This window comes from Anabas testudineus, chromosome 10 (assembly GCF_900324465.2).
Source record: "Anabas testudineus chromosome 10, fAnaTes1.2, whole genome shotgun sequence".
NCBI lineage: Eukaryota > Metazoa > Chordata > Actinopteri > Anabantiformes > Anabantidae > Anabas > Anabas testudineus.
Genome location: NC_046619.1, coordinates 19,230,957 through 19,257,945, shown reverse-complemented (window position 1 = coordinate 19,257,945; position 26,989 = coordinate 19,230,957). Strand labels below are relative to the sequence as shown.

General features: G+C 41.0%; 1 protein-coding gene across 3 annotated transcripts in view; it reads right to left on the bottom strand.

Moving 5' to 3' along the window:
* The window catches only part of gria2b (glutamate receptor, ionotropic, AMPA 2b), a 45,007-nt gene that overhangs the window by 8,082 nt on the left and 9,936 nt on the right, over positions 1 to 26,989 (bottom strand). For all 3 annotated transcript variants that reach the window (XM_026358259.1, XM_026358260.1, XM_026358261.1), the window contains exons 3-10: positions 16,245 to 16,484; positions 9,969 to 10,165; positions 8,414 to 8,467; positions 8,128 to 8,286; positions 7,273 to 7,440; positions 752 to 856; positions 494 to 601; positions 51 to 257 (exon numbers count right to left, since the gene is read on the bottom strand). In XM_026358259.1, coding sequence (XP_026214044.1) covers positions 51 to 257; positions 494 to 601; positions 752 to 856; positions 7,273 to 7,440; positions 8,128 to 8,286; positions 8,414 to 8,467; positions 9,969 to 10,165; positions 16,245 to 16,484 — 1,238 coding nt within the window. The remainder of the gene's footprint in view (positions 1 to 50; positions 258 to 493; positions 602 to 751; positions 857 to 7,272; positions 7,441 to 8,127; positions 8,287 to 8,413; positions 8,468 to 9,968; positions 10,166 to 16,244; positions 16,485 to 26,989) is intronic.

Sequence of the window (26,989 nt, the reverse complement as noted above, 5' to 3'; positions counted from 1 at the left end):
TTTTCTTCTTTTCAATTTATTGTCATTGTGAAGTGAAACCGACAACTTACCCCGTACACTAACTCTCCAACCATCCCATTCCAGATTTTGGTCTCTGCATCTCTGGCTCCATATTTTCCATCTCCAACTATTTTCAGTTGATATTTGAAGCCGCAGTGCTTTGCTATCTCCGCAGCCAGATCTACACAGTAACCCTCATAGCGCTCATTGTCTACAAAAAGTTCAGCGTTCTTTTTCAGCATTACATATGGTGCTTCCTGAAGGACGGAGACAAAAACAGAAAACACTGTTCAGAACAAGAGTTTGTTGTAAAGAGTTCAATGTAAAAAGCAGCTTCAAACAGAGTTTCACACAAGATGACCTTGAATACAAGGGGACACTGTCTTAAATAAAAAATGCCCCATAGCAACAAGTTGTTATGTTCAATTTGCCAGTCTGAAGACAAAATCACAGAGAAGAGGTCAAACGTAAAATCATCCATTATAATATTTACCAATATGGTAGTGACTATAACGGTTTTGTTTTCCATCCCTGTTGTTTCATTTGATAAGATATCCGATTTGGTCACAGCCATTTTGTCCACCTCATTCCAGTAGCCAATCTGTTGGGATAAAAGAAAATCATTAAATTGTCTCGAACCTGAAGAGTGCCATGTATTTGCACTTAACATATAATTAATGCCACTGTATAAGATTATCTATGTATTTAACCTTACTGCTAGAGAAGGTTACTGTACCATCCAGATTCTTACCTTCACAGGACCATTACTCTTCAGTTCCATCACATTCACAGAGTAGTTGACTCTCTTGCCATGTTGATCAAACTGAATGTTTCCTGTGAGTCCTTGCACATGGACCTTAGAGACACAAAATCAGTTACAACATGGTTTCACTCTGTGTAAGACAGCTTTTTGATCTGTCTAGAGTAATTTATCAAACTGCCTTCTCACTGAAACAGAAAGTTAACGTGGAAGGAGACATTCTGCACAATTCTACACACTGAAAACAGTATGGATTTTTAACTGATGAAGCCAATTAGCTTAAAACAAAGGACTATTTAACTGATTTAACTCTAATGAAACATCTGAAACAAAAGTCAGTTTACCATTTACTAGTGAGATTTCAGTCTTCTTATTATTATTAGCCCACTTTTATTTCTTTATGATAAATCTGTTCGTCCATTTCACAGACATCTCTCTCAACAGGATGTTTTCTGGTTGGCACTATTCACCTCAGCACAAAAACAATACAATACTTCTAATTTAATCTAAATCTCTGCTACTCTTCCACTTTGGCTTCCAAATGTCTCTCAACTGTGATTTCCACAACAAGTACAGTAACAATTTTTGTTTTCCAATGGCCATTTTTACCATGATTGAGGTGTTGGAAGTCCTTGTAGTTAAGATTTCATAAATTCTATTTACAAAAGGTAAATGGCTATGATGTCATTGTCTAATATCTAGCTAGTTTGGATATGTATTCAAATACTGCAAAGCCATACAATCTGGAGGTGACTTTGAGTTAATGTGGTGGATAGGTTGTTAAATAAAAAGTAGTATTAAGGGCACAAGTTCAGGATTTCTTTGGCCTCAATTAAAATGTTCCTCATTTGACAGTTTGGTTGCCCATGATCATGTGTGGTGTAGTGTTGCTGGGCCTCAACTTCCTTTCCCAAAGTGAGGGTGTTACGATTCCCCCCTTCGGCCCCTGTCGGGTTGTTCTGTTTTGTTTTTGTTCTGTGTCTCACCCTCCTGCCACACACCCATATATGGACTTCCTCCACTTTCCACTGAACTCCCCGGACTAATTACTGACTCAGTTCACCTGTGCACTCCCTCTGCTTTATAAGCACCCCTCAGTCCTCAGTTGATTGCTGGTTTGTTGACTTTCACGCTCACACATTGACATCACCCTGAATTCATTCATGCTGCACACTACTCCTCCACATCTCTGGTCGGTCTGTTCGTTCGTTTGTTTGTCCGTAAGGCACCTGTCTGTTTTTGGTTTGTCTGTTTTGATTTGTTGGGTCTGCGTTTATGCAGCATTTTTTGTTGTTACTTTGTCCTGTTAGTTTTGTATGTTTGTTTCCGTCTATCCTGCCTACTGCAGCGATTTTGGTTTGTTACTTTGTACATCTGCTTTGTTCGTTAGTTTGGTCCACATTAGTGTGTAGTTTTCGTTGTTACTTTGTATGTCAGGTCTAGGGTTTGGTTTGTCACTTTGTAGTTAGCACCGTGTGTTCGGGTCTCTTTCATTTGATACTTTGTTGGTTTGTGTTAGTTCCCTGTGTCCCCTGCACTTTGTTAATAAATATATCTTTTTTGTTCTTACTCGTTCGTCCCGTCAGTCAGTTCGTAACAGAACAAACCAGCCATGTCAGCAACCATGGAATCACCACATTCCACCACTGGTCGCTTCCCGCTCCCCCCCTGTCCTAGTTTTTTTTGTTATGGGGGCCTGGCAGAGATACTTGAGGAGGAGTATTTGGACTTGCTTTGCAGTGCGGAGCATTTGGTCGGTTGGCTGCACTCGGGTGTGGACCCCGAGTGTTTCGAGGCGCTGTACAGGGCAGCAATCAGAACCTTTGTGAAGAAGGGATACATGATGACGTATCCAGAGTTCCAGCGTCTTAAAGACGCTGTGATGGCTTCTCTGAATTCCTTCAAACAAGGGTTTTGTTTGACTGCCCTGCCTAGCCAGCACCATTTGCTCTCCTCCTCCAGTACTCCCCGGTCCCCAGCGTTTGTTAGTCCTGCAGCTAGTGCTGCTTTTGTTGGTTGTGCAGCCGAAGCTGCTTTTGTTAGTTCTGCAGCCGAAGCTGCTTTAGTTGGTTCTGCAGCCGAAGCTGCTTTAGTTAGTTCTGCAGCCGAAGCTGCTTTTGTTAGTCCTGCAGCTACTGCTGCTTTTGTTGGTCCTGCAGCTAATGCTGCTTTAGTTAGTCGTGCAGCCGAAGCTGTTCTTGTTAGTCCCGCAGCCCCTGCTGCTTTTGTTAGTCCCGCAGCCCCTGCTGCTTTTGTTAGTCCCGCAGCCCCTGCTGCTTTTGTTAGTCCCGCAGCCCATGCTGCTTTAGTTAGCCCAGCAGCCCATGCTGCTTTAGGTAGCCCAGCAGCCCATGCTGCTTTAGTTAGCCCAGCAGCCCATGCTGCTTTAGTTAGCCCAGCAGCTCCCGCTGCTTTTGTTGGTCCTGCAGCCCAGGCTGCTTTGGTCTCGGCTCCTGTTCCTGTCACGGATCCGGCTCCTGTTCCTGTCACGGATCCGGCTCCTGTTCCTGTCACGGATCCGGCTCCTGTTCCTGTCACGGATCCGGCTCCTGTTCCTGTCACGGATCCGGCTCCTGTTCCTGTCACGGATCCGGCTCCTGTTCCTGTCACGGATCCGGCTCCTGTTCCTGTCACGGATCCGGCTCCTGTTCCTGTCACGGCTCCGGCTCCTGTTCCTGTCACGGCTCCGGCTCCTGTTCCTGTCACGGCTCCTCTGTTCCTGTCACGGCTCCTGTTCCTGTCACGGCTCCTGTTCCTGTCACGGCTCCTGTTCCTGTCACGGCTCCTGTTCCTGTCACGGCTCCTGTTCCTGTCACGGCTCCTGTTCCTGTCACGGCTCCTGTTCCTGTCACGGCTCCTGTTCCTGTCACGGCTCCTGTTCCTGTCACGGCTCCTGTTCCTGTCACGGCTCCTGTTCCTGTCACGGCTCCTGTTCCTGTCACGGCTCCTGTTCCTGTCACGGCTCCTGTTCCTGTCACGGCTCCTGTTCCTGTCACGGCTCCTGTTCCTGTCACGGCTCCTGTTCCTGTCACGGCTCCTGTTCCTGTCACGGCTCCTGTTCCTGTCACGGCTCCTGTTCCTGTCACGGCTCCTGTTCCTGTCACGGCTCCTGTTCCTGTCACGGCTCCTGTTCCTGTCACGGCTCCTGTTCCTGTCACGGATCCGGCTCCTGTTCCTGTCACGGCTCCTGTTCCTGTCACGGCTCCTGTTCCTGTCACGGCTCCTGTTCCTGTCACGGCTCCTGTTCCTGTCACGGATCCGGCTCCTGTTCCTGTCACGGATCTGGCTTCTGTTCCTGGTCCTTCAGCTGTCGCCGCAGTTGCAGCCACCTTAATTGCTGCAGTCACCGCTGCTCTGGTGTCAGCTGCTGCTCCGGTCCCTGCAGCCGCCAGGTTCCCAGGCGGGTCGACGCAGAGGTCGCCGCCGCCGTCTCTTCAGTCTTCGGACGGGTCGACGCAGAGGCCGTCGCCGCCGTCTCTTCAGTCTTCGGACGGGTCGACGCAGAGGCCGTCGCCGCCGTCTCTTCAGTCTTCGGACGGGTCGACGCAGAGGCCGTCGCCGCCGTCTCTTCAGTCTTCGGACGGGTCGACGCAGAGGCCGTCGCCGCCGTCTCTTAACTTTGAACTTTGTTTGCCACCCCAGGAGATGTGGTGGGATGACAATGAGGACACCACCACCCTGCTCCTGTCTCCTTGGGGGGCCCCTGAGAACTGTGGTCCTGTTCTGGCCCCTCAGCTCCAGCTGGCTCAAAGTTCGTCGCCGCCGGGCAGTCCGCCCGGGGCTCTCCAGCCTTGTTCGTCGCCGCCGGGCAGTCCGCCCGGGGCTCTCCAGCCTTGTTCGTCGCCGCCGGGCAGTCCGCCCGGGGCTCTCCAGCCTTGTTCGTCGCCGCCGGGCAGTCCGCCCGGGGCTCTCCAGCCTTGTTCGTCGCCGCCGGGCAGTCCGCCCGGGAGTCCTCAGCCGTCTTGCTGCTCCCCGGCTCTCTGCTCGTCATCCGGCAGTCCGCCTGGGGGTCTCCTGCCTCGTGGGTCGTATCCGGGCCCCCGGCCTGGGGGTCCTTGGCCTGCTCTCCGGCTGGCTTTCCGGTCCCCGGTTCTCCAGCCGGCTCAAGGGTCTCGGGCTCTGTCTTCTGGTTCGTCGCCTCCCGGCCGTCCGCCCGAGGCTCTGTCTTCTGGTTCGTCGCCTCCCGGCCGTCCGCCCGAGGCTCTGTCTTCCTGTTCGCTGCCTCCCGGCCGTCCGCCCGAGGCTCTGTCTTCCTGTTCGCTGCCTCCCGGCCGTCCGCCGGAGGCACTCCTGGTCCGTTTGCCGCCTCCTGGCCGTCCGCCGGAGGCACTCCTGGTCCGTTTGCCGCCTCCTGGCCGTCCGCCGGAGGCACTCCTGGTCCGTTTGCCGCCTCCTGGCCGTCCGCCGGAGGCACTCCTGGTCCGTTTGCCGCCTCCTGGCCGTCCGCCGGAGGCACTCCTGGTCCGTTTGCCGCCTCCTGGCCGTCCGCCGGAGGCACTCCTGGTCCGTTTGCCGCCTCCTGGCCGTCCGCCGGAGGCACTCCTGGTCCGTTTGCCGCCTCCTGGCCGTCCGCCGGAGGCACTCCTGGTCCGTTTGCCGCCTCCTGGCCGTCCGCCGGAGGCACTCCTGGTCTGCTGCGCCCGGTCCCTCCTCCGGGCCTCCCTCTGCCCGCCCGGTCTGGTGTTTCGGGCCCTCCTCCGGGCCTCCCTCCCCCCGCCCGTCCTGGTTTGTTTGGGGCTGTCTGGGATCCGCCCTTTGCCGGGGGGGTTCTGTTACGATTCCCCCCTTCGGCCCCTGTCGGGTTGTTCTGTTTTGTTTTTGTTCTGTGTCTCACCCTCCTGCCACACACCCATATATGGACTTCCTCCACTTTCCACTGAACTCCCCGGACTAATTACTGACTCAGTTCACCTGTGCACTCCCTCTGCTTTATAAGCACCCCTCAGTCCTCAGTTGATTGCTGGTTTGTTGACTTTCACGCTCACACATTGCCTTCACCCTGAATTCATTCATGCTGCACACTACTCCTCCACATCTCTGGTCGGTCTGTTCGTTCGTTTGTTTGTCCGTAAGGCACCTGTCTGTTTTTGGTTTGTCTGTTTTGATTTGTTGGGTCTGCGTTTATGCAGCATTTTTTGTTGTTACTTTGTCCTGTTAGTTTTGTATGTTTGTTTCCGTCTATCCTGCCTACTGCAGCGATTTTGGTTGTTACTTTGTACAATCTGCTTTGTTCCGTTAGTTGAGTCAACATTAGTGTGTTAGTTTTCGTTGTTACTTTGTATGTCAGGTCTAGGGTTTGGTTTGTGTCACTTTGTAGTTAGCACCGTGTGTTCGGGTCGCTTTCCATTGATGACTTTGTGGTTTGTGTTAGTTCCCTGTGTCCCCTGCACTTTGTTAATAAATATATCTTTTTTGTTCTTACTCGTTCGTCCCGTCAGTCAGTTCGTAACAGAGGGGAATGTGTTAGGGATCTGAAACAAGTACATCTTGCTCTCTATTATCCTCATTAACACAGTTAAGGCTTTGAATTTAAATAACATAAAGTGAGGTTTCCTTCTGAGCTGCAACACACTAAACATGCAAGAGAATTATCTTTTTTCCCAGCCCAGATTGTTGATGTTTGCTTATTGGTTACCTCCCATCTGAGATCCAATACTTTCTTTTGTGGTTCTGCATCTTACGTCAGGGGTAATACTATGTGATCAATATTTGTATTGTACATTAATTTTGTGCAGTCTACCATATATTCTGATTAATTATCAAGAATATGCTCTCTGTGTTTTTTTTTTTTTTTTGAACCTCATCACAAACTTTATAGGAGATGAGAGAAATAACCTCTTATAAGCTGAGTTTACAAAGCTAGCAAAATATTCTGCTTCTTCTGGAAACACCAAAATAATCCACACTGCGGGGGAGACTTAGAAAAGCAAGGGGCCACTAGGACCTTCTTATGAAACTCCAACATGATAACCCTCAAACAGTGGTGCAACAGCATAGGCACTCTTTCTAAAAAATCTGTTTCATGTTGTTTTACTTTGAGTTTATTTCCTCTGATTTTCATATGTAGTACCTATTATGTAATCTCAGATTGTTTTTGTGAATACAAATGCCCTGAGATCAGTTTCTACTTGTGCCTGGTTTAAAAGACAGAACCACTGAAATTTTGACAAGTTCAGAACCTGTAACATACCCTAAAAAAAAACTCAAAGAAAGAAAAAAATCCACTTTGGATTCACTTTGGCTGTCAAGCTTTATTTCTCAGCAGGAGTGATGCTAATCTTGCCTTACATGAAAAGGACGTTCTGTGGCTAGACCTCTATTTCTCTTCTGAAGAATAGCTGTCAGTATATCTTAGCGTGTGCACATGTGTGGTGAAAGATCAGTCTTTAATCAATCTCTGTGAAGTACGTTCTGCCTTTGTGACTGTTTGTGGATTTCTTAAGGGACCTCTTCTGTTACCATGGCAACAAGCCTTCGCCAACAAAAAGGTCTGTGTGTGTGCTGTGTGGTACCTGTTTCAGTGCTCTCTCAATCTCCACTCCCTGAGCCCAGGGCACAGCAGGATTGGCCAGGCAGTCACCATTGTTGGCCCTTCGGGTGAAGTCGATGCGCTGTTTGTGCAGGTAACGGAAGGCCTCGGTCATCACCTGCACTGCATCGTAGGTCAATGCTGATGTGTACTAGGGCAAGACAATGGGAAGATTATGAAAACTGGATTGCAATAAAGGTAGAAATCCCTCTCCAGTAATTACTCACTAAAGCACCAAATCCACATTGAAAACACTTTGTGGGTAGATTTGCTTAAAACTTCACTGTCCAGCTGTTTGGTGGAATAATTAGTTGACAAAAGAAGCTTTACTGCCAGATCCCAACCTTTAAATCCTGCCTGAACAAATGAGGATGGCCAACATGAACTCTGAAAATGAAGCGTGCTCCTTTAAAGTTCTGAAATATATAATCTTGTCCTAATCAGAGTGCATATCATATGTTTGGTGCTTGTGCTCTTTTTATTTTATCTGTTGTATTTATGTTCAGTACTGCATTAAAGTTTGTTCTGTGTTGTAAATGTCAAAATGATTTTTCATCTAGACTCAAACCGCTTGTAGGGCTTAGCTGTATTCCAATAAAAAGAAATTGAACTTTGACAATTTCATAGACAGAAGGTGGGAGAATATTTTTTGTGATGACAGCACTTAGCTCAAGGGAAAATGTCTGTACCTGTAGACTTGCATACGAGCAGTGCATACGAAACTGAGAGAAGTGTAATGGACACAATGTGTATGTGTGAATGTAAAGTTGCATATAGAGACAGCAAAATTTACTATTAGATTAAAAACACCTTAAAGCAACTTGTACCCTAAACTCACCCTTATTTTACTGTCTGCACCAGGGTATTCCTTTTCTTCCAGGGCTTCCCATCTTTGATCAAATTTGGACACCAAAGGATCTTCAAAATCAACAATCTGAAAGCCTGAGACATTGGCACCGCCATACTGGATTTTGGATAAATCTCCATCAATGAAACCCTAAAAACATCAAAATGGAGCCAGTTATTGACTATTTATTGTCACTACATCACAATAAGAGATTTTTTGAAACATAGATGAGGTTAACAAAATCTTATACTACAAAAGTTGGACAATTTAAACTTACCAGATTGGCTATAATGTAGTGGTAGCCTTTCACATGTCTGCCAATTGTGATGACCTGTTAGGATATCACATACACAAAATAAAGAAGTAGACAGAAGCAAGATACTTAACAGACAAATTTGAAATAACCTTGATTGCTATCTGATTTCTAAATTTACCAGTTAGGTTTTATGGTTATATGAGTCATTATATGAGTGTCAGCCAATGTTTTTCAAAGATTGTTATGTTGTCTTATTTCAGAATATAGTCATTGCAATGCCCTAGTAGAGAGGGTAGAGATAGTTAGAGGTAACACAAACCTCATTATAATAATAGCATATCACAACTATACAAATCTACAATATATTCAGACATTATATTTTGGCTCTACCATAATATGTGTTTTACTTCTAGCCATTATCACTGACAGAAAATAAAATAAATTCTTGCATACATAGTCACAAATACTGCTAGACAGAGATATTCAGTTCTAAAGCCACTTCCCTTATCAGTAAAGCAACAGGAAAATGGAGAAAGTAACAGAAATATCTCTATAGCTACGTACCATTTCAGTACCTCACATAAATGACACACCTGAAACTAATCCGACTGCTTGACTGGCACCACCGTTTGTCAGGGCCGCTACTTGAAGCAGATTTGAATAATAATAACGTCTTATATCTCCTACGTAAATATCTTTGACATGCAGCAAGAAACTTCCACCTGAACAAATTCTGTTTTCCCCCGATAAACAGGCACTGCAGCTGCAGACATTGATTTCATCCAGCATTCGGCTAAACAGACGTCGGCATGTTTTAAATGCTAATCGATAAACCTCTCTCATGGGTAAAAGGTGGAGTAAAAATAACCTGTTTATGTGAATCTGTTTTGCCTTTAATTGCAGTTTTTGTTTACAGACTAAATTAAAACGGTTAGTATAATTGTTATGGTGTCTTTCCACATCTGCTGGGCTGCTGGGTTCATGGGATTTTAGCAAATGTGCTAATAAATGCACATTTCAGCTGAATATAATTTTTGTCCTACAGCAATCGTTAAAGGACAATTGTGTTGTTAGAGTTTCTCTCTTTTTTATTGTTATTTACACTTCCTAGTGTTACATAATGAGGTTTTCAGTATTCTTCCTTCTGCTGTTTTTAAATGTAAACTAGTGGCCAAATTCAAAGAATAGTATGCATGTGTTATGTTTTAATCGTGTTAAATGAAGCTTTACTTCTCCAAAATATAGAGATATAGACACTAAACCATAACAATTTGAATCCAGAGCAATAGACTGTCATTGTAAGTATAGTATTTCCTGACAGCTGGCAATATGGCAACAGCATCTGTGACCTGAATCAAAGTTCACTTCACTTGTTTTCAGCAGTGAGATACATAATTATTTCATGTTCTTTGTTTTTCAAAGTTGCTGTGTTTCTTATAGTTAAATTAGTTAATTAATAAGTTAATTAAAATATACATCTCATGCAATTAACTGAAAAAATCCAGAGAAAATAAAACATTAAGATTATGACATTCTTTTCCCTCTAACCACAGCAATAAAAAAGGGCACACTGTACCTGCTCCATGATGTCTTTGACTTTGTCCTGTTCACAGTCCAGAATCACCCTCCTTTCCTTCTTATTCTCCAGATCTTGGAAGAGTGAGCGGTAAGCCTCATCCTTCCTCTCATCTTTCAGGTTCCCCACGTTGATGGCTGTCACCTGCCACTTCTTTTCTGCTGCTGTGTCCAGAACAACCTGCAACGTTGTCAGGCCTGAAGATAGAATAAAAGTTGAAGTAAAACATTTTATTTATCTATGGTTTTCTTGGGAATTCAACATTTTTATTCTGCTAACATGAATAAAATGTGAATAAACATTCAACCACCTTAGGAGGTAATATCTATAATAATGTATTACAATTTGTATTTCTATCCTGTTGTTTCTGGTTCCAATTGTCCACAAACTTATATTCCAATGATAACTTTGTTGTTTTTGGCCTTAAACTATTATGGGCACAGTCAAACTTTAAATGTTCCAACAGTGTAGAGTCAGCAAAGTTACAAAAATACAACAGACAGGACCAATTGAAAAAAATGGGTGAACACAATTCTTTGCAAATTGGCTGCATTCACTGTCTGCTCGTTCTAACTCTAGAGGTTTTACAGTGACTCAATGCCTTATGTAAAGAGCTTATCAAAATGAATCACAGGTGTTCTGGCATAAACCTGACCAACTTGTGTGGGAGGAGAGCTTGTCTAACAATACCCTTGTCTGCATCAACATCAGTTTAATGTACCTGCTTTGAAACTGCATCATTGTGGACTTGGCATTGTGTGTGTTCCTCTTCCCAGTTTTTTGAGCAATGGTGACAAAACATGCTCTACTGAAGTTCCACTTACTTCATTGGCAGATTAAATTTTTTAATTTTTCAGGAACTGTAAAGCTCAGTTTCTAAGCCATCATGGTAGATCGACTAAACATCAATGTTGTAAATCAAATTTGAATATCTACAACTCTGTGACACTAACTAAAAATCATTTAATCATGGGCATTGTGTGATGAAATTAAGTACTCTACTTAAGACATATTAAACTGAAGTTTCCGAGGTCAAATATGAACCATAAAGCTCAAATTAGTTGTTGGACGTTACTCTTCATATCCCTGGACTTTAGCTAAGATGCACTCCCTTAATTCTCATTCCACCATCACTCACTGGCTTCCTAACAGCAGCTGTCTATCAATCTGAAGTGCACTCTGTTAAAGGCAAAACTACAGTCTCCATTTGAACTTATCCTATCTCTCTCTGTATGTAGTTTCACAGCTGCATCTCTGCTGATATTGATCCCAGGTCTGCAGAGGGCAGTTAGAGAGGGCTTTGATAAAAAGGGCTGAGTGTTTCATTCCGCCTTGCTGAGGAGAGGTGAATCACAGATGCAATCAATTTCATGTGGTTTTATGATGGTGAAGAGGAAAATGGAGGCTTGCAGTTTGACTTGAATGAACTATACATCATAATTACAGTGAGGACATTATAGTCTGGGTAAATTTGACTGTTTCATCAATGCATAATAAATGAGATAATTGGAATTCAGAGTGATTTCACGTAAAGATAAGGCAAGGACAAAAGCAAAAAGTTAACGCTGATTTTGCATTAACGCAGTTTTAAGTTATTTTCTTATTTTAAATGATTAGCCTCTTTGAACTGTATTTGAGATAGGGCAAGTCACTGAAACAGCCATATTAGTGTACTGTAATTTGGTATTTTAAATAGAGATGCCTCTGATGAAGCCATATTATCGCTATTTCACACTAATTACCTCCAGTAGGAGAGATGTCAAGGTTGGCAAAGGTAATAACTCAGCCTCCATTAAAAGAAAACTCTATTAAACATAATAAACACAAACTTATATTCTGTGTATTTCTAAGTGGCCATTCGGCACCACTCACATGGCGAGAACATGGCATTTGCCCCAGTCTCCATCAAAATATGGAGGGATGCTTGTAAAATTTGGAAAAGGTAAGGGACAGAACCACTTCTTGAAATTGCAGGGACATTAGTTGAAATTTTGAAAGAATTAAATTTCCTCGGTGCTACAATCTCTGCAAACCTGAAATGGGAAACAATTTTCACAAAATTGTAGAAATGACTCACAAGAGATTAGATTTTTCTGAGTTTTAAGTGTCTGCAGTTTTACAGTTCTATTATAAAATGTGTTGATGAAAGAAATGCAAGCAAAATAAAAACAAGAGGCATGTCTGCACGTGCAAAGCTCTTCCCAGCTGTCTACGGCTTCTGGAAAAAGCAGACAGTAAAATTTTGCATTATTCGATACGGGCTTCTCAATGAGAGAATAAGACAGGTTCATTTTACCATTGACACACTGAAAGGAAAAGTGGACCAGGTCCTTCAGGTTACTGAAATTACATTTACTCCATGCTGTCCTTGAAGAGCTGTGGCAGTTTGTGGAAAAGGCACAATTCTCACAGCATACCAACGGCAAAGAACACTACACACTACAATCACGATTCACCAATTCAAGCAGAACAGAAAAACTAACCTGGAGGAGGGAGGACAACACAACCCCAAGACATATGGGTTAAGAACCTGTCTGAAAGAGTTCTTAATCAATCTGAAATGAGTGTCCCTGCCAAAGAGACTCCATTTTGCCACAACCCCGGATCAGCTACCAGTGGTAGACCCATTACCATCAAAGAGTCTGCAATCAGGGACAACAAATTGGCAGAAGCAGAGGGAGAACAACTCAGATTGAAAGTAACAGTGACCCTCGCCTGTGCAAAGATGCCTCCTTTCAACCTCACCATCCAAGAAAGTAAGGTAGTGACTTTCCTAAGCAATAACTGTAAAATCGCAAAGACTACCACCAAAAGGTGAAAGGTCTTCTGAGTAACACTGCCTCCTATTATGCTCTTAGGAGAGACCCTACCGGCAGCTATAGAAAGAAGGTCCTAACCACATATGTGCCTTACTGAACCTCTGCCTCAACACCACTTCAAGTACAATGAGTCTTTTTACAGGCAAAAACACGGCTGTGCCATGAGTTCACCTGAGTCCCCTGTTGTGGCCAACACAGATGAAGTAGAGAGAAACAGAAATGCATGACACATCGCACTAGCAAGCATATGACCACAACTGTAATCTGGGAAGTAATGTATGTAACATCCTATTTGTTAGAAAGAGGGAAAGTAGTTCTTCTCTTCCAGTGAACGCACATGCAGCCTTGACTGTAAACAATTAACTTCTCATTGATCAAAACATCTCAATGAGTTCACGTATAGTATGTTCGTATAATTAGTTGAACTATTCAAATGAGACAGCTAATAAATAATGCATAGAGCAAATAAATAAAATACTTACAATGCAAATGCAGTTTTATTTTAACCAAAATGGCTCATTTACTATGACATAGGCTCAATATTTAAATAGTGTAAAAAACTAAATGTTAACATTTTCACTTCAAACTTAGGGTCATTTTTTAATCTTTAACTTGTTTCTTCTTTTATTTTATTTTTTGCCTGACTTTCTTTCCTACTAATTGAAGGAGTAGAACAAAATATGAGACATTTGGTGTCTGTCTGCATTCAATGAGCTACAGGAACACCAAGTGCCTATCCACCCACATACGTGCATTCATTACCATTTTATCGCATAAACTGACTTAGCGACAACTACTGACAATAGTACTGGTTCATCCATTAGTTGAAATGTGCTAATAAGATTAATCATAACCATTGGCAACTCTATTGCCTCCTCTCCCCGAGAAACTCCCACACACACACACACACATCTTTGCATCATTTCCCACTTTGCTCAGTCACTTATAATATCTGTCTCTTTCTCTCTCTCTCCATCTCTACTGTTTGGTTGCCATGGGAATGGGTGGATCATACTGACCTAATTAGACAGCCATGCAATGATGAAATATGCACAGCAGACTGTTAATGCCATCATGGACATACAGTAGGGACAGCGGGTCAGTGCTAACTTTCGCAGGAGGACAATCTAAAACAGCTGGTGGAAAGCTGCCCTGATTTTAGAGATGCTTCATTTTGTGTCAGTCAGAGTAAGGCTGACTAGGGAGACATAGCAATGAATGCTGGTGGACAGAAAAGAGAGCTGAACATGTGCAAAGTGATAAAAGGGAGAAGCTGTGGATAGGTACATGACAAGAGTATGTGTGTATGGGGAGACGATGCACAGGGAGAGTTTAAGTGATGTGGAATGATGAAGTGTTACGGGGACTACAGAGCAGAAAAGCATTAAATCTCTCTTAAGCCACCGGCACTACTTTCTTCACCCTAAACACCAGTGTATAGACAGCAGCAATCCCACTTCTCTAAGCAACCAACTTACTTCTGTACTACATTAAGCCAGTGTATCATTTGATGTTTTCTGCATTCATCAGGTTTCACTCAACGTTCTCAAACTTCTTTTTGAAAATGATCCCAAACCTCCTGCTGTTAGCATGCTAAAAATAAAAATAATGAATGCGTATTATGAGTATTATTCTGTAATGTGAAGCAAAGAAGGAGCTCATTCTTGATGAGTGATGATGTTATTCCATTGTCACTGGATACTACCGAGGCTACTCAATTCTATTTTATTCTAACAGTATTACAATAGCAAGAAACTGTATCTGTAGAAGAGATTTCCTTACAAGTGGTGGTTGGTCCCTCTGTGCTGCGCAAAGCTGCACTGTTCTCCAAGTACAAGTCACAGAATCACAATGGCACTGTAAAATGAGCTACAAGACACAGCAAAGGCAGATAACACACAAGCAGCAATTGTGTGTTATCTAACCCTGCTTTTATCTTTTTTACACTTGCTTTTGCCGTCAGCTCTTAGCAATTTTATAGAGTGGTTTTGAATGTCCAGGCCAAAAAGAAATATAAGTCTGGTTATTATTGTTTGATTGTGGACATTTTTCATTTTTCATTCATGATATACATTCATACTGGTGAAGAAAAAGTGTTATTTTTCTGAAAGTATTAAACATTTTCAGCCCAAATGATGAATCATTTATAAATATTGTTAGAGATGGACTGTATCACCAGTTTAAATCCTCTAACCAGCCGAATGTTAGACTGAATGGGAAAGTAAGTGGATGGGATTTGTCACTAAACCCAGTAGGACCAGTAAAAGACTGGTGTAAATGGTGTAATGGGATAAAGTGAAGTAAAGTGCAGTAAAAGAAAGCTGAAAGAACATAGATTCTAAACAAACTTTTAAATACCATAACACACATTACATTTTCACAAATGTTTTTAGTTTTATGTCAGTTATAAAGGTTTGATTTGAATTCTCTGTAGCTGATGTTTTTTAAGCAATGGCACATCAAATGTCCAATCCAAGACTTATTGGGGCTATAAAGGTTTTATTAGCCATTGCTCTAATATACTCTCTGCTCTAATTTATTAACATTGCCTTTTATTACTGTGTACTAAAACAGAAACTCCCTCAAACTAGCATCCAGAAATTGTAATTTTTTCTAATTATAAAATTAGTTTTAGTGTTTTCCTGATATTTGGTTTGGTGTTAGGGTTAGACAAATAAAAAATATTTTTTAATACATGTATTTTCCAGAAATAAAAGTATGATGAGATTTCCTATTTTCTAGGCAAACTCTCTGACAAGATGACCGAAGGGTCCTAAAATTGCTCAGTTGTGCTTTATTCAGACTAATTTATTGTACGATTTATTTAAGTGTTTGCATAATCAGACTGAAAGGTAGATATACGTTAGCACTATAACATGGACAATTTCAGCTGTCAAATCATATATATATATTTTTTTCTTTTTTTTACTGGATCAGTATGTTCATATCATGAACACATAATGCAAACAACTCCTTGCAAGAGTGAGTGTGGACGTCAACATCTGCAGGGCACATCACCTCCACTGTGTGTCAAAGATGACTCTAACTGCCTCCCTCCCTTTGATATTACATAAAACAGACTCTGACACAGAAGGTGCTAAAGTTGACTGTATGTGACAAGTTTGTCACAAACCAAAATATCCTTTACGTAGCTCTACCTGCACCATGGTGCATGCTTACAGTGTGTTTTGCATATAACCACAGTTTGTTGGGGCCATATATGATAAGTTCAAACTACTGTCTTTTGTAATTGAATGAGCATATTCCATTTGTGTAAATACTGATGCCATGTTAAAATGGAAAACATCATTTTGTCAAGGTGAAAGTAGTTCTGAATTAATGCCAATGTGATGTTTTACAATATCATATCACAATGCCACAGCAAAAACACAGGGGACAACTTTTGGGGGAACATAGTTGGAAACATGCTTTCAAAGCCAAAACAATTCAATCTTACCTCGGTCGCTGTCATACAGGTAGGCGAACTTGTCCCACTTGTAGTACTCAATGAGGCTGAGGAGAGGGCCCTTGATATCTGGTCTCATCTGAATGATGAACTGTTGAGTCCCATCCAGGGGGAAGCTTGGTGTTATGAAGGAGACATGGAGCGTCCCACAAAATGATGTGATGGTGTTTACAGACTTCTTGTCATAAAACCCAAAAATGGCGTACACTCCTCTTGAGAACTGTGAACAGACTGAAACAGAGGAGCGATGTTAAGGTATGTTGGTCAATGTTTAGCACACAGTGTCTAAATCTTGATGTCTTGTAGCGACTGAGTTTGTCTTTCATGCAAATTGAATTGTTTTATCATAACGTTCACATATTAACATTCTGAAACAAAGTGTTCTCACATTTATTTGTGAGACTTTCCAAACTCTGTACAATTCACAACAATGTACAATATATTTCTAAAAACTTTAGGACAAACCTTCAGTGCACACTGGGGCCAGCAACAACTATTAAGAGGCATCTCTTTCAGCTTCTCTTTCAGCTGATTAATGGACAGCTTTCCTTAAGCTCTGCCAGGAGAGTGATTGTATTGAACAGTAAATGATCCACTGCACTCCAGTCACCATGTGAAACTTTTATGAGTTACTTTATGATTTTTTGATAGAGGACGAATAAGGGATAGAGATTATGAATCAAGCATTCACCAAAACTAAATATTAATTATTCATATGGGCCATGTGTTCTACCTGATTTCCCGTCATTATGACCATTTGTTATGACACTATGTGGCTCCAGTACAATGCTAAGTTCTATTCACAGGTTTTTTATTATCCTTAAGATGTTGGAGGCCACTGCTTTTAAATTATTACTAATACTGGGATCATTTAGGTGCATACAACCAGTATTCATCAGTACTACTCCAACAGAGTATTTGCATTACATCATCATAATGTTGACTTTGCAAAATCAACTCTCCAATACTGTAATTCTTGACTTGTGAATTACATACAGGACCTCTGCTGGACTCTAACATTCATTATACCAAAATAATCAGAATTATGTGGACTGAAAGTGAACATAAACACTAAATGTCCAAGTAATCCTGAGATTGATGGCTATTTTGCAAACATTGCACTGCAGACAGCTAATTTGCATATTGTATGTGTTTGTAGTTAATCAGGTTTATTGACTGGGACATATGTGTCCTTCAAGGTAATTAATTGAATGAGTCATCTACTCTTCTACAAAGTCACTGGGATGATCTGCTGACAAAGGAAACTGTCCATACATCAGATTTTAGCAAGCTTGATATGAGTGCTTTAGGCATCCTGCCATGTTCACACTGGCTGTTGAAATGTAAACAAGCTGGGCAGCATAAAGACCAACTCTTGTGGTCTTGACATGAGAATGTTGGAACATAATCAAGAGATTTGCATACAGCTTTGCTCTTCGGTCTTTATCTTAACAGGGGGTGTATTCTTGTTTTCATGTTTCACATAAACACACCATGAGTCCTTATTATAGACACTATTTTGTACCGTTAAGCACAGAGCAGCTTTATTAGTTTGGATTTGATTGGGTTGAAATTAACAGCAACTCATTAAAATATGTCTCTAGTGAATGAATAAAACTGTCAACGCGACAGTGCAGTACAGTGGGGTGCATGAAGTGGTAGTTGAAGTAATTTGACCAGTATTTATAAAGAAAAGGAAAAGACATAAGTAACAATAAAAACGAATGTTTTCCAACTGATTCACATCATCAGACTCACATCATCTCATCTCTGACATTAGGTGTGACCTCATTTAACAGTTATATCTCAGAGTACTGATCCACAGGGTAAACTTCTGCGTCACAGCATCAAGAACAGAAGAGGAACCACTAGAGGTCAGCAGACAGAAATTATGCTTTATGTACACACAGCTAAAGTGCAGCCCATGATTAGGGATGACAATTGTGTGAAGCACATGACTGTTTAAAAAGGATCAGAGTTTACATCCACAGTTCCATCTGTGCTCAACAAACGCTGCAGTTTATTAGAACAGTGTTTCTACATATTATGTGGGGCACAGAGTTGTTAAGAAAACTGATAGAAGGTATTAAATTGCTCTGTATATGAAAATGGATCTGGTAAATGGTATCATATATACTGTACATATTGCCTTATGCTATTACCGTAAGTGAGCCAAAATGTTTAAGTAGGTTGGTTGCTCAACTGCAGTACAATAAGTGTACCTAGTAGATATTCTCTATTCACCAATCTCAGATGTCTACTTAGTCTGGAATCTCGTTCACCACACAATCAAAAGCCAGCTTCTCCATCCTTGAGGCTACTTCAACCCCCACTGCCTTTTACTCCTCACAGTTGCAAGACATGCAGGGCTTGTCAAGAACAGCCAAAATAAGACTGTCTTTCATCTATTGCCAGTATTCATGCGCTTCTAAAATATGAACTGATCTGTTAACTCATGTTAAAGTAAAGTTTATCACAACCACCTGAGACAAAAGCTGGTTTTACACATGCACTGGAAACCTGAACTTCTCTATACATTACCCGGGTGAGCTACATGTAGTCAGTCAGTTTGGACAATAGGTGAACTTTATCTACTTTATAATCTCTACATCTACTATAATCTCTACTTTGATGTCCTGCAAACAAAACACACTTCATTTCAGCAGTGAACTTTTTGTGTCACGTCGGACTTCCTGCTTGTTCTACCCAGCATCAACCCCTCAACAAAACCAAACGGACTATTTCCCCGACTGAGAACGCATTTGACCCCAACTATCCCCTGCTGTGTGGTGCATGTGTGAATGCAGAACTCAATTTCCGGACCTGATTCTCCAGACATTGTCTGGAGTGCATCACCTACATCAGTTTATGGCAGCCTTTCTAATCTCTTCAGCAGATGACAGTGGCCAAGGATGTAACCACAGAGGGCTCAGACTTTATTAATGTAATTTCACTGTTATCTTATTGGAAGCTAATAGAACTCAAAGTGTGTTGTCTGTTAAGTGTCACAATCTAATAGAAAAATCATTTTGTACAAGTAAATGGGAATTAAACAGCCACCAAATGAGAAATTAGGTTACATGTTAAATAAGTCATAGCACTCTGTTCATGAGTAACAGCTGGGTGAACACCTCAAAAAAAATTATAACAAAAGATTTTAGGTCATTATTCAAGTTTCATTCTGTTTTATTTATTTGTTTTTTTCATGATCAGTTTATTTCTTTAACAAATCAAGGAAAGAGACAGTTTCTTCATAATTTCCTGAATGCTAATAGGGTTCAGTGTTTATTTTTTTATGTAGAGTAAGGTTCAAAAGTCTGAAACTGCTAGTGAAGATACTTCTACCTTGCATTGTTTCAAATTTACAAGTGATAAGCTTGTTAGTGAATCTCCTCTGCCAACAAAAGTTTACAAGCTTTCATTATCCACCTTCGAGGCTAATTCTGTTTTATATCTGTCATTTGCACAGGTTCCAATTCATATAATTCACAAGCTAATCAAATTTTAAAGATTGCAGAAAAAGCTACTTGATAACTGAATATTGTTAAACCAAGTTCTGCTTTGCATTTTTACATAACAACTTTTTTTTCCCTGATTAACAATCAACACTGAAAACAAAAGGAAGCAAACAGGACCCCGTACTGTAATGAAAATTCAAATTATCCAGTTTTCCAGTTAAAATAACTTATCAAGCTTAACAATGAGTGACAGTACCAAACCAAAATGAAATTATCATAAGGTCGCAACATCAGGATCTGATATTTAGGATAGGATCTTCGTCAGTGCAAAAATAAGGCAGGGTATTTTTCACAACTTCAGTGATCGGCAACTGGTGTGTAAACTCAAGTGGCAGACTGCATAGTAGCAGATAACTTAGCTGGTATTTGGTCCATTTTAACAGCCCATTAGTCAAAATGTGGCACAAATAGTTGCAGACAATCTCAAGTTCAGTAATGTTAATCATGTAAGTTAGATGCACTAAAAAGGTTTCGGGCAGGTAATAAAAAAAAAAAAACCTCAAATCGACTATGAAAGCTGCTAACTACTCGTTCAGATTAACAGCACTGAATACATTTTCAACACCCCGGTTAGCTCGCACTCTGAGCTATTTGTCTCTTGAAGGTGAACGAGGCAGATTTTGTAAAGGTAACAGCGAGAGACAGCGAGGCAGATATAGTTTTCATAGTAGGTGATAAATAAGGTCCTGTGAGTATATTTTATCATTTATTCCAGAATAAAACAGAAATATTTTGATATGTACTTTACATCAATTATCAGTACATTTTAGTTTTTTTTGGAGACCCCCCTAATTTGGGGAGCCCAGGCAAATGCCTAATGGTCCACCTCTGTTCATCATCAAGTGATTGTCAGACAGATTACAGGATGTCAATCACATGCAAATTTTAACAATGCTGCAATCACTACAAGTTCATATTGTACTACTAGTTCAGATATTTTAGCTGAATATGAAATGAAAAGCCAGCTTCTCCATCCTTCAGGCTACGTCAACCCCCGCTGCCTTATAACTCTTAGAGTTCCAAAACATGCAGAGCTTGTCAAGAACAGCCAAAATAAGAGAGGGCAAGGTTTCATATTCCTTTTTTATATTTCAGTCCTCATCGTCCATCATCCTATTAATGTAACAGAGTACAACCCCCTTTATTATTTCAGATTATCTGGAGCTAGATGTTAAAAAATATTCCACGTCTTTGCAAGTTGATGTCAAATTTTGTGTTGCATTGCATTAGAATTATGAGCCTTCTTTTCTCTCTCCGTGTAGAAAAACTCACGTTTTCTTAGAAGAAAAACAAACATCTTATCTTATCAGGACATCACTGACTTTAATAAATATATTTTAGCACTCCTCGCTGCTACCCCCTGAAGCCAGTAGAACTGTAGAGATTCTTTCTGTCCCTGTGTTGTGTTCATCCATTTTCATGTTTCTAAGGCTTCCTTTGCTGACACAGTGTCGTTGGTGAGCTTGCTGAGTTTGCCCAGGATTAAAACTCTCTGAGCTCATGCTCATAGACTGGATATCCCCATGACTGTGCTGCAGCTTATACCGGAGCGAGCAGTTTGACAACATGTTACTTTATTAACGGGGTAATTCAAATCCAGAAGCAATGCACTACCCTTTTCCATGCTGTGACTGTTCACATGTTTCTGTCTCTACAATTTTTAAAAGGGTCAAACAAATACGTATGTGCTTCTTCAAAAAGGAACTTTAAAATGTTTAATTAAGAAGAAAAAGCCAGCCACAAACAGTAATACTAAGAAACTGTGAGGATTGTGGAAAAAGCCATTAAGCCTGTCACATCTGACTGCTTTTCAATGAAACCCCTCAGAAATCCTCTTCTGAACACAGAGAAAAAAATAAATGACTTTGTAAATCTTATTTTCTAGTGCTGACAAGGTCACCCTCATTAGGCACCAAGAGCAATGTGTTGAAACAAATGTTAGTATTGTTCAGTACGGGGTTTGTACGCTGCGTATAGGTCCAGTTTCCCTCTCCATCGCTCTCTTCAAAAAGATAAAATGCATTTCTCATTTAATCTGGGGGAATGTTAAAGCAAGATAAACACACTGTCAAACTGGGGAATTGTAATCCTAGCATTGTACTTACAGACAATAGTGCATGGCAACATACTGCATGTCTTCATGTGCATGTGTGTCTGTGTTTGTCTGTGTTTGTCATGGCTATCCAAGCTCTCAAAGGTCCTACTGAAAATGCTGGATTATTTCATTTACTAGTCAGCAATGTCAAAGAAATTAGCCTGGTGACAAGATGAATGTAAAAACCATGATGTATTCCTAAGAATAAGCTGCATATGTAAAACAACAGCACAGCGGGCAGCAATTATGCAGATTAAGCCTATGTGTGTTTTCAGAAAGTGTGTAAGAGGTGACTGCTATGCATCAGCACTTTATATTTCCACACATTTGCTTCTTTATCATAACTACTTTAAAATATAAATCTGAAACAAATCCAAAACTCCGCAGGGAGAGCCTTTTTCACTTATCTATATATATGTACTGTAAATACATTGATTTACACAGAAGTGAGCACAATGGATTCAGTTTCCAACAGTACAGTAAGTGTCTACAGTAAAGTTGCTGTTAAGATTAAACTGAATTTTACTTTACTGACTATACCTGGCACGTGCTGATTCTTGTCTTTGTGTTATATCTGCATGTCTTTCTGTGGGTAGAACTATTTTGTCTTTCCACATGCAAGTGAAACTGTTTGATTGAGCTTAGTTATGTAAAATGGCTGTGAGACTAGTTCATGCATGCACTGCATGCCTTTAAGACACACTTTACCTTTAGTGATGATAAGAGTTTCATTTTTTTTTTACCTTCGTTTAAACTCAGTTTTGTTTTATTAGTTTTATTAGTTGACCTTAGTTTGGTTGTTCCAGCAGTTTGTGTATATGTTTGTACTGCAGATGTACTGTATCGGTGCTGTGGCCATCAGAAGGTCCTAATCGCCTCATTATCACCAGGGTGTTAAATACGTGACTATGACACCGTGTTTCACCTTCCAAGGAGACGGCGTACCCTGTGAAATATATTTAGCTGTCCCAATTAGCTGACCTCATTTTCACCACTGTGGCACTGAAGACATTTCCACCACTCAACCACTATTTACATGATCACAGATCAAAGATTAAACTTGCATTAATCAACTTGCATCCTGTAAATGTTTGCAAAATTATAGAGGAAACCACTATTTAGTGTGTTCTTTATATGTCTATAAACCTTTTTGTATCAATTTAATAAGCAGACAGACATTATTGGAAAAAAAAAATCCAGTATTTAACAGAGAACTGTGGCCCCGTGCATCACTGAGAGGATGAATCAGTCTAACACACACACATACACACACCTCTTCACTGTGGTGATCATCATCAGCAGTCCAGTCACAGCTAACAAAAATGACTGTTAGATATCTCACCCTCTCCAACACTCCTGTTCTCACCACAGAGAAAATGCCTTGGGACTTTGGGGCTTTTATGTAAAACTGATCTGTCACCAGTTAACAAGGCAGCTTAAAGCCACCACATCATTTGCTAGTTATCTCATCACATTTGCCACAATGCAAGAGCAGACTTTGACCTTGTATTTAACTAAAGGACTGACTGACCTAGCAGTGTTTGTGGTAGACTATTTTTCTTGGCTAGGACCATGTCAAACCAACCAGCAGAGACATATTTGCAAAGCATCATCTTTGGCTCTTCTGTGCCATCTCAACATGTTGAGGTTTTTTACCAGACTCTGTGTCTGTCTTTGGGTGAAGCAGGGACAGCCCAAATATGCGTTTGAACCCAAATTTCCTGTCTTCCTAAATGCTCTCGATATTAGATTCCTCGCTTATTAAGTATGCTTCCGTATCATTATACCTCAGAAATAGAAAATGGACACAAATGTTTTAGACTTGAGGCTGTGACAAAAGAACAATTTTAAGACATTCATCTTTTCTTTCTGTCTTAATTGAAACTTTGTTCAGCCCAGAGCTAGACTCCTATTAACAGAACGTACTGGGTTTGTTTCAGGTTACAGGATTATGAAAGCCCCAGTATGCTTCACTGGGACGGAACCCACAACACTTAGAGGAAGCTAAATATTTATCGACAATCTGTAAAATTTATGAAGCATAGGCAATGTCTTTTAACTTCTGAAAGCTTTGTCTGCAGCCTGTAAAGCCATGATCCGGTTTAATTCCCTCTGTAGATGGTTGCCAGGGTAACATATTTCAGCCATGTTCTCTCTACAATGTAGAAACCCCTGCACACAATGTTGTGTAGTGTTGAGGCTTTGAATGTCATTTGGCTGAAAGCAACAGAAGAAATCAGTCAAATGCATTAGATTTATGCTCCACAGCTCCACTTTCAAGTCATTGAAGAGGACTAAACAAATTCATATTTCTTGTGTAACTAATCATATCCATAAAATGCAGCATACGTGCATCGCAGCACCACATGCTGTTGCCTGGGTGACAGTCCTCAATAACGCTCTTGAGTGGCCGATAGGAAGACTTCTGGGAGGTGTCAGTGTGGGCCAGCAAGGCGCACTGGGAAGTGTTTTTGTTTGTCTTTAAGCAGCTCTTCCGGCAGCTGGTCTCTAGAAGAACAGTACAGCTCAGTTCTTATCAACTTCTGATGCCCCTCCTCCCATCTCCCATCCTATTTCTCCGCGTCGCCTTTTCCCTGTCTCCATCTTTTCTTTTGTTCTCTGACCTGTTTCCTGGAGGCTTTCTGATGGTCATGGATGGAGGATGTAGGTTTTACAAGAACAGAGTCTGATGAATGCTATCTATACTAAAGGGCCCGGCATGGGCTCGTTGTGCAGTCCCCACAGTGTCCCAGTCATCGTTCCAGCCATGTTTTTTGTGCGCTTTTGAATTCTTCAGCTTTAGATAAAGACTAAAGGGATGAGAAGAGGATGTGTGTGAAGCCTAGAAAGTGCCTGAATGTCTATGGCAGAGACTGATTATGCATGAACGTTTGCTACTGTATCTACATCATTTACTGTACCACTAACTGTGTAGTAACAGCTGTGACTTGTGAACCAAACATTTAAGAGAAACTCTGTTCACTGTATAGATCAAAGTCAGTTTAATAGTTATGGTTAGTGGTAATGAAAACTGTTCTATTATCCCGTGGCTCCGGAGAAGATTTTAAGTCTAGTATACAACTACAATGACGTCCTCCAAATCGTCCAACCTTGTGAAGAAGCTAAATTTATATAGACAATAATTACACAGTTCTCTATTAATGATTTTAAAATATTTTCCACCTTAGCACATTGCTTTAGTGTTAGATAATGAACAAAGAGAAGTGGTGTTGTGTTTCTAAGCACCAACACACCAATCCATCCCACTAAGCACAATGCAATTCAATTCTTCTGCCTTATTGATTCTGGAAAACCAGCCCATACATCACACACAGCTACTTTGTTCACATTTCATCTGCCTCCTATAATAAAGCATATTGTATGTCCACTGACCTTTAGGGAAATACCAAAGCGGACTTTGGATCTGCTGTTCTGTGTTGTAACGATCTTTGAATCTGCCAGAGCAAAATTAGTTACATCTATTAAAACACAGCTTCATCCAGCATCTGACGGAGTAGCTGCCATAGCAACCAGACACTCAGCATTTGCTGAAGATGAATAGGGATGAACTCAGAGAGGTGCAGCAAAGATAAATAGGCATTAATACTTGTATTTAATAGCTCATGTCCAAATGGTATTTTGTCCAAATTTTTCAATTTAGCTGTCTACTGAACACATCGTCTCCTGTATTTTCTTACATGTCTTCTCCCACATCTACAGTGGCATTAATCTGTCATAAAACAAGATCTGATCTTCAAGATCTGATCTTCATCTAAGTCAAGCTTTCATAACCAACCATAAAAACCTCATAGTGCTAGCGGAAAAGTATGTGAACCCTTGGTATAATTACCTAAAAAAAGCTAACTGGAGACAGGTGCTAGCATACCTGGAGTCTTGTAAGTAAGTGTGGACTAGAGCTACTGTACTTCGACTGTGTTCATGAGTCTACAGTAGGTCAAACACTGAACAAGCAGGATGTTATGGCAGGACACCACGCTAAAGTTTCCCTAAGACCACATTAACCAGTTCCAAGGGTTCACATACTTTTACAACTAGCACTATGAGGTTTTTTATGGTTGTTTTCAAAGAATTGTTTTGTGCTGTTAATTTAGGCACATTATGTTTCTCAATACTCTTGACTGAGATGAAGATCGAATCATGTTTTATGACAAATTAATGCAGAATGAAATGAAATTTAACTGGGTTCATATCCTTTTTTTTATTTTTTTGCCCACAGAGGAGCCACAGGGGGATTGATGGTGCAAGGGGATATCGCATCAATAAAATGCTGCCACCACTCGCTCAGCTCCCAGGGTCACACAACAGTTTTAGGCCTCTCATCAGCTCAGTGTCCCTGTTGACACCTGACACATCATTTCTTCCTTGACCCTTACTTCATTTCTATGTCTGTGACCTTGTAATCAGTCTTTCTCTTCAGTAACTAATTAACACATTCAGAAACGCGATGTGATATGTTTTAAAACAGAGTGACATTACATTTGTCTAAGAAAAAGGATATAGTCATAGAATAAACATTTCTTGAATGTATTTTCTTTTATCTAGGAAAATCAGACTTTCTCATGGGCCCATAAACCAGATCAGCGTCGTTTAGATTCGGTACCATAATTTTCAGAGTGCATGGAGGACTAGATTATTTTGTTGATGATATCTTAATCAAAAATGGAAGCCACTAAAAATTATTCAGGAAAGAAAACACTATTGAAGACTAGACTAGATTAATTAACAACAGCAGTTAGGTGAGAATGCGGTGATGCAGTCGCAGTGACTGAATACATCTGTTGAAATACAGTTTACATTTATCAAGACAACTAAGTGAGTTTGTTTTTGGTATAACATTATCAAGGACTGGTCAAAATTGCATGAACTATCTTTAATCCATAAACCTGGATGAGAGTGAACGTGGACACTGGTCTTTAACATTCATGACCTTTGTGCAACCTCTATGCTAAACTGTTCTACACTCTGCTGGACTGCACTGCAAGAGCCACTATAACAGGGGATATCACAAAAATAAACATTATTGAATGTCAAAAAAAAAAAAAAGATAAGATACACATGTAAATAATGCATCCCTTTGTACTCGTGCACAATTTTAACAGTGT